At 57.2% G+C, this 465-nt stretch overlaps 1 protein-coding gene across 1 annotated transcript in view; it reads right to left on the reverse strand.

The window, feature by feature from the left end:
* The window catches only part of E2F4 (E2F transcription factor 4, p107/p130-binding), a gene marked incomplete at both ends in the record, with an annotated part of 5366 nt that overhangs the window by 3510 nt on the left and 1391 nt on the right, over positions 1-465 (reverse strand). Inside the window, one exon of the mRNA XM_010143010.1 lies at positions 172-210. Within this exon, the coding sequence (XP_010141312.1) occupies positions 172-210 (39 nt within the window). The remainder of the gene's footprint in view (positions 1-171; positions 211-465) is intronic.

The raw sequence follows: 465 nt of genomic DNA on the forward strand, positions 1-465 counted from the left end.
TGGACCCGCTCCAGCCCCTCAGTGTCCTTCTGGGAGTGAGGGGACAGAACTGGACAGAGCATTCAAGGTGTGGCCTCCCCAGTGTCCCCAGCACAGGGTGAAGGAGAGCAGCTGGCACAGACTGACCGCAGGGCAGTGTTACATCTTCACCAGAGAGCACCATTTCCTCACCTGTGAAACACTTGCAGATGTCTTCATGTGTCACATACGCTAATGTTCCCAAGGTTAAGGAGAAAGGCTGCAGCTTCCTGCACAAAGAACTACAGGGCACCCGGCATTCCCTTCCTGAGCACGAGAGACACTGTTCCCAGAAGAGTCCAGGCCACGCTCTGAAGCAGTGAGGTCTGCCAGCTACATCCTCCTGCGAGCTTCCCTCCCAAGACAGGGCAGCCGGGAGAGCAGCTCTGCGCTCAAGAACGCGGTACCCGTGACTCGGAGAGCAGCACTGTTCTCATCTGGGTAAAC

Source organism: Buceros rhinoceros, unplaced genomic scaffold, assembly GCF_000710305.1.
Source record: "Buceros rhinoceros silvestris isolate BGI_N320 unplaced genomic scaffold, ASM71030v1 scaffold35179, whole genome shotgun sequence".
NCBI lineage: Eukaryota > Metazoa > Chordata > Aves > Bucerotiformes > Bucerotidae > Buceros > Buceros rhinoceros.